At 30.5% G+C, this 5,293-nt stretch overlaps 1 protein-coding gene across 6 annotated transcripts in view; it reads right to left on the bottom strand.

Moving 5' to 3' along the window:
- LOC100167196 overlaps positions 1-5,293 on the bottom strand; it is a 62,207-nt gene that overhangs the window by 2,120 nt on the left and 54,794 nt on the right. For all 6 annotated transcript variants that reach the window (XM_029488211.1, XM_029488212.1, XM_029488213.1 and 3 more), the window contains 5 exons: positions 4,038-4,143; positions 3,738-3,966; positions 3,124-3,323; positions 2,102-2,272; positions 663-830 (listed from right to left, as the gene is read on the bottom strand). In XM_029488211.1, the coding sequence (XP_029344071.1) occupies positions 663-830; positions 2,102-2,272; positions 3,124-3,323; positions 3,738-3,966; positions 4,038-4,143 (874 nt within the window). The remainder of the gene's footprint in view (positions 1-662; positions 831-2,101; positions 2,273-3,123; positions 3,324-3,737; positions 3,967-4,037; positions 4,144-5,293) is intronic.

Here is a 5,293-nt window from a genome sequence, read left to right as displayed (position 1 = left end):
TATCAAAATACTAAGAAAAATATTCTGCTTTAAAATTAAAATTTTCCCAGTATTTTTCAAAAGCATCGGGAAAAACAAATTAATGAAAAACTACCAATTATTTTAGTTTTTTTTTTCTATAAATGTCAATAAAATTATATTTGTTGGGTCAAAAAGCGTGAAAATTTAATACAAGGCTTCTGTTATATTGTTACATAGCAGTTAAAAAAATATTAAAAATATATAGGCACAATTTTTTTGATATATGCGTTTAAACTTTAAAGTTCAATATTTGACAACAGTTATCTATCAAATTGAAAATGTAATAATGATTTTGTTGTTAAAAGTGGATAAAATGTTCAATTTTTATAGCTGAAGAATGAAAATTTAAAACAAAGTACAATGTAATTAGGTGCTAGAGAAGAAATTCAAGAATATATTATGGAAGTTTTAGGATTCAATATTCTTAAATATGATAGAATGAACCAACTTACTATATAATAAAAGTCCAGTAGTACACTTGGCGTCAATAGCCCTAGCAAATATTTTAATCCCCCCCCCTAAAAAAAAAAAAAATCCTGGCTACGGCACTGCCTCCCTCCACACCCTATCACACAGTTTGAAATCACCAAAATATATTGCACGTCATATTACAGAGAACGTTTATAGCAGCATACACCGACCTAGTGGAAGTGTGTTCGGTTTTGTTGTTGGCACTGCCGGAAGGTGAAGTTGGCGAATCGGCTCTGTAAGTGGCGGTCATTGGACGTTTGTTGCCGAATGCATCGGGCCCTGATTGTTGGACTGGCGACAGGACTAACCGCGGTATACGCGACTTGACGGCGGCTCTCCTGTTCAGAACAAAATTCATGGATCGATTAAATTTTTTTTTTTTTAAACAACAGAACGAGTTATCTGTTAAACAACTGCTTTTTAAGTAGATATATAATTTAATATACTTTTAAGTATTTTATGATATATGTTGTCATAGTAATTCCATACAACAAATCTGTATTCAGAAAAAAAACAATTTTGAGATGGATATCTAAAATATTAGAGAAAATTGACCAAGTTTCTAATTCAAAGTGTGAATATTATTATTTAAGCCCTAAGGCATCTCATAAGCTTTTATTCATATTTAAATTATAAAACGAGTCATGCATGAGCATTAAAAAATTTTAATATTTTACATATTATTTATAACAAGCATTTAAATTTAAACATCATTAAAATCCTATAAGATGATGCTTCTCTAAATAAAATTTTTATACATTTCTAAATTTGATATTAGAAATATTAATTCTAATATTAAAGATAACCAACACAAAATTAGTTTTTCTGAACTACGATGTAGATAAAATGTATAAATTGATCTACATTGTGCGTTCTGAACTCAGGTTCGGTATGTTGTACAATGTTTTTAAGGCAGAGAGACACACGTTATGCTGGTACGGTGTCCCCTCCTTATAGAAGATATCAGCGCAATATTTTTTTTCTCTGTCAGATCCGCGCGCAACATAGATAAAACGCATTCGCTTAAAAGTTAAAATTACATATTACAATAATTATAGAAGATAAGACATTTTTAATGGTTTGACATATCGTTTTTATATTGTATTAATATTCGACTTACGAAAAAAAAAAATGATAAACGTTTAATTTAAATGGATATTTAATTGTTTCGAGACAATATATTTTAGACAAATCGATAAGTCATAGTCGCAAAAATATTATTCTCTAGAATTTTTGTAATAAGTGATTTTACTCTAAGATACCGCAAAAACGTAAAAAAAAATGGTTTTGGGTGAATGCATTTTTTTGTCTATATAGAACTGGGCCAGAGAGAAAACAGTGTGCTAACATTCTCTTAAGTTGTAACACTATGTCCGGGGAGCTGTAATGCAAATCGCGGTTCTCTCCCCGGTCCTCGATGTACGGATAAAAAAAAGATTTATTCTTTAAGTGTGTTCAACAATAGATTATTCAAAAACCTGAATAAGTATGAAAAATGGTATGATTATATAATAAATGATAAACAGTATGAAAATATTAAACAATTTTTGAAAAATCACAAAGCATCAGTACGCTTTGCCAGATAAAAAATATATTTCAATATAAATACCTAGCGCTCGTCGACTCGCCCCTAGGTCCATCAAAATCGGGTGTGTCCAACGTCAGGTCCTTGGTGCTGAGCAGCTCCCACTTCATCTGAAGCCGTCTAAACCGCTGTCCTTTCACGGGCGTCTCCTTGGAAGCGTCGCTGCTGCTGTGACAAGTCTCGGTAGCTTCCGGTCTGTTACGAACACATTAGCCATAGAAATTATGCAAAACAAATCATATAAAAGGGACTGGGGTGGGGGGAGAATTCTCAAAGTACAACTAATCAGTATAGTCACAAATGAGCAAATATTTCACGGTATGGAAACTGACGTTTTTTACATAGCACTTTATATATCCCACACAGCATAATATGAATAATTCCTAACTATAGTAAAAATATTTTCAGGAAAATAATATAGGTAGTTGTCAAAATATTTAAAAAAAAAGTTGCGTAAATAATTGGAAATATTTTAGTTATATTCTTTGGCCAAGAAGTTCATATTTTTGAAAATATTTTCACAAAACAATTTTACGGAAACTATATAAAATATTAACTATTAAGTCAACATTTTTATGCAATCATATAGTACAATATTTTGTTATGATGAGAAGAAAATATTTATAAAATATAGTTGGTCAAATATTAATTATTCAAGCACTTTAAAATATTCACAAAATATTATCATTTCCCAAATACTATATAGCAGTAATTTCGGGGAGACATAAATCCTTAGCATCTATAATCATAAGCTCATCACGACATCACCCCCTCCTCTCGTGCACCATTAAACCTACAGTAAATACTGAATTGTGATTTTCAAACTAGAATTTTTTTAAAAAAAATAATGATATTTTACAGTAATATTTCCCTTATTTAATATTAAATATTAATAATATACATATTATTATATAATATAATATTACGTATGCTATTTCTAACCTATTCCATTTTTTCCCTGCGCTAAACCATTTTTCTATATAATTTGGTAATTACTATAATTACACAACGACTAACAATGGTCCTGGCGTAAAAATAAAACTCACTGGATCCTCTCGTCAATATTGTCAAGCCGTTCAAAGGCCGTGGCCAGCTTTGAGCCCATGTGCACGCCGCTCCAACGTTTGCTTGCCGTGCCCGCCACATCTACCGTCGTTTTAGCGGCCGAATCGACATACGACCTGGGCCTGGAAGATTCGTTTTCTAACGTCCGCGCGGTTTTCTTCAGTAACCACGACGTTCGGTTCTACGTTTTTTTTAACAAAAAAAACGATCGTCATTTATACGAAACAATAATATACACTTAGGTGTATTGAAGACGTTGCAGTGATATTTTCTATTTTTATCGCGGACCGACAATAATATATTAATATTACTCTCGAAGATTTTAAATAAATTTGGTTTCGGTATTTTTCCTCAACAATTGTGTCGCGTGGAATCATTTCAGATCAAGTTAAGAAGAAAAACAACAATTAAAAAATAGAAACACGTTTGAAAATCGTAAGAACAATGCGTTATATAGATAAAATGATTCCATAAACTATTATGATAAATTACCGATATCGAATTTACCAAGAATGTTTCACAAAACCCCGTTGTTGGCTCGCGATAAAATGAAAATCACAAATTATACGAAAATGGGTTGACAGAAAACACTTGCGTTTATGTTGGATAAGCTTTCGTGGAGCTTGCGACATTCGTACAGGGGGTCTAAATCGGGTCTGTACTTGGCCAATGGTCTGGCGGAAGCGATCAAACGATCCACGAGATCCCTGTGCAATGTGCACCCAAAATTGGCACGGACGAATAGAGCGTTCCGGTTATAGTATTTTTGCCACACCGATTCGCGGGTTCTCATATAGCTCAGCCAAGCGTCCAAGCCCCCGACACTAAAACGAATATATAATAATATTATGACATTTTTTCATACGCTTCATTTGCAGCCTCTATCGATTCTCACTTTAACAGTCCGAAAATAAATGCATTGAACTTCATCACGCCCTCGTTGAGTGCCAGTTCGTTGTTAACGTTTGCAGTTAGTTCGTTGAGCGCCGAAGAGAGAACACCTGAAACAATAAATTAATAAATCTACTTATCTAAATTCTACAATAGTACAATATAAATGGATACGCTTAAATCAGATGACCAAAAATAATTTAAGCTTCATAATATCGGTTCATAATATCATGGTTGTAATATTGTAAACATAAATACCTAATCATAATCAATATTATATCATTCATTTTCAATTTTATTATTCTCTATGCTAAGGAGTGCACATATCTCAAAAGTATTATAAAAGTATAATTAATTTTTATATGACTTATTATTCTGTTTTTTTTTTTTATATTAACGAATTTTAAACTAAATTATTGAAATTAGTATACATCGTATTCAAACCTAATTGAGCATTACTGCGTTAGGACAAGGAATGTTAATTCTTTCGCCAAAAATTATAGTAATAAATGTCATAATTTATATTATTAAACATATATTATATATTTAACATAAATGCATACCAAGTAAGACGGAGAACAAAATATACAGGTTTCACTATCACATCCCTTATTCGATGCACATAGCACAAATTATGATAATCAAGAACAAACACATTGACTGTTGTCTGTTGTCCATTGCATCATATAATTTACAATTTGTTACTTTTGTCAATTATTATTTTAGTAAGGAAATAGCGATTTATTATGTTACTTATTAGTTATTTGTTATGTATACTTATGTCAAAATAAAAAATGGCCGAACATGTTTATCATTAATATAATATATATATATTCAATATACATAGTCATATAGGATTTAAAATAATAATATTTAAATACCTAATATTTACTCCCGGCTAATAATAAGTTACTATACTATTAAATAGACTTAAAATTACCTCGATTAATATGATTTCAAAATTATATTTTCCATGTTTTTAACTATTCAATATTAGTTAGTATGTTATATTTTCAGCAAACCTAAATTATAATATATATTATAATTTTCCATACATGGTAAAATGTTCAAACTATTTTAACTGTTTTTAAGCCATCAGCAATCAAAAAAAAAAAAAAAAATTCAGCGAAAAGTTACGCTATTTAAGACATAAGATATTTTTAATTTTTATTATTTTTTTTTTAATTATTAAATTTGATTATTTATACATATATTCTGGTCTCTAGATGACACAACCGTCTCCGCTTCAAATTCGTTTTT

This window comes from Acyrthosiphon pisum, chromosome A1 (assembly GCF_005508785.2).
Source record: "Acyrthosiphon pisum isolate AL4f chromosome A1, pea_aphid_22Mar2018_4r6ur, whole genome shotgun sequence".
Taxonomy (NCBI): domain Eukaryota; kingdom Metazoa; phylum Arthropoda; class Insecta; order Hemiptera; family Aphididae; genus Acyrthosiphon; species Acyrthosiphon pisum.
The sequence above is the reverse complement of the archived record's forward strand: the minus strand, read 5'-3'. Positions and strand labels throughout refer to the sequence as shown.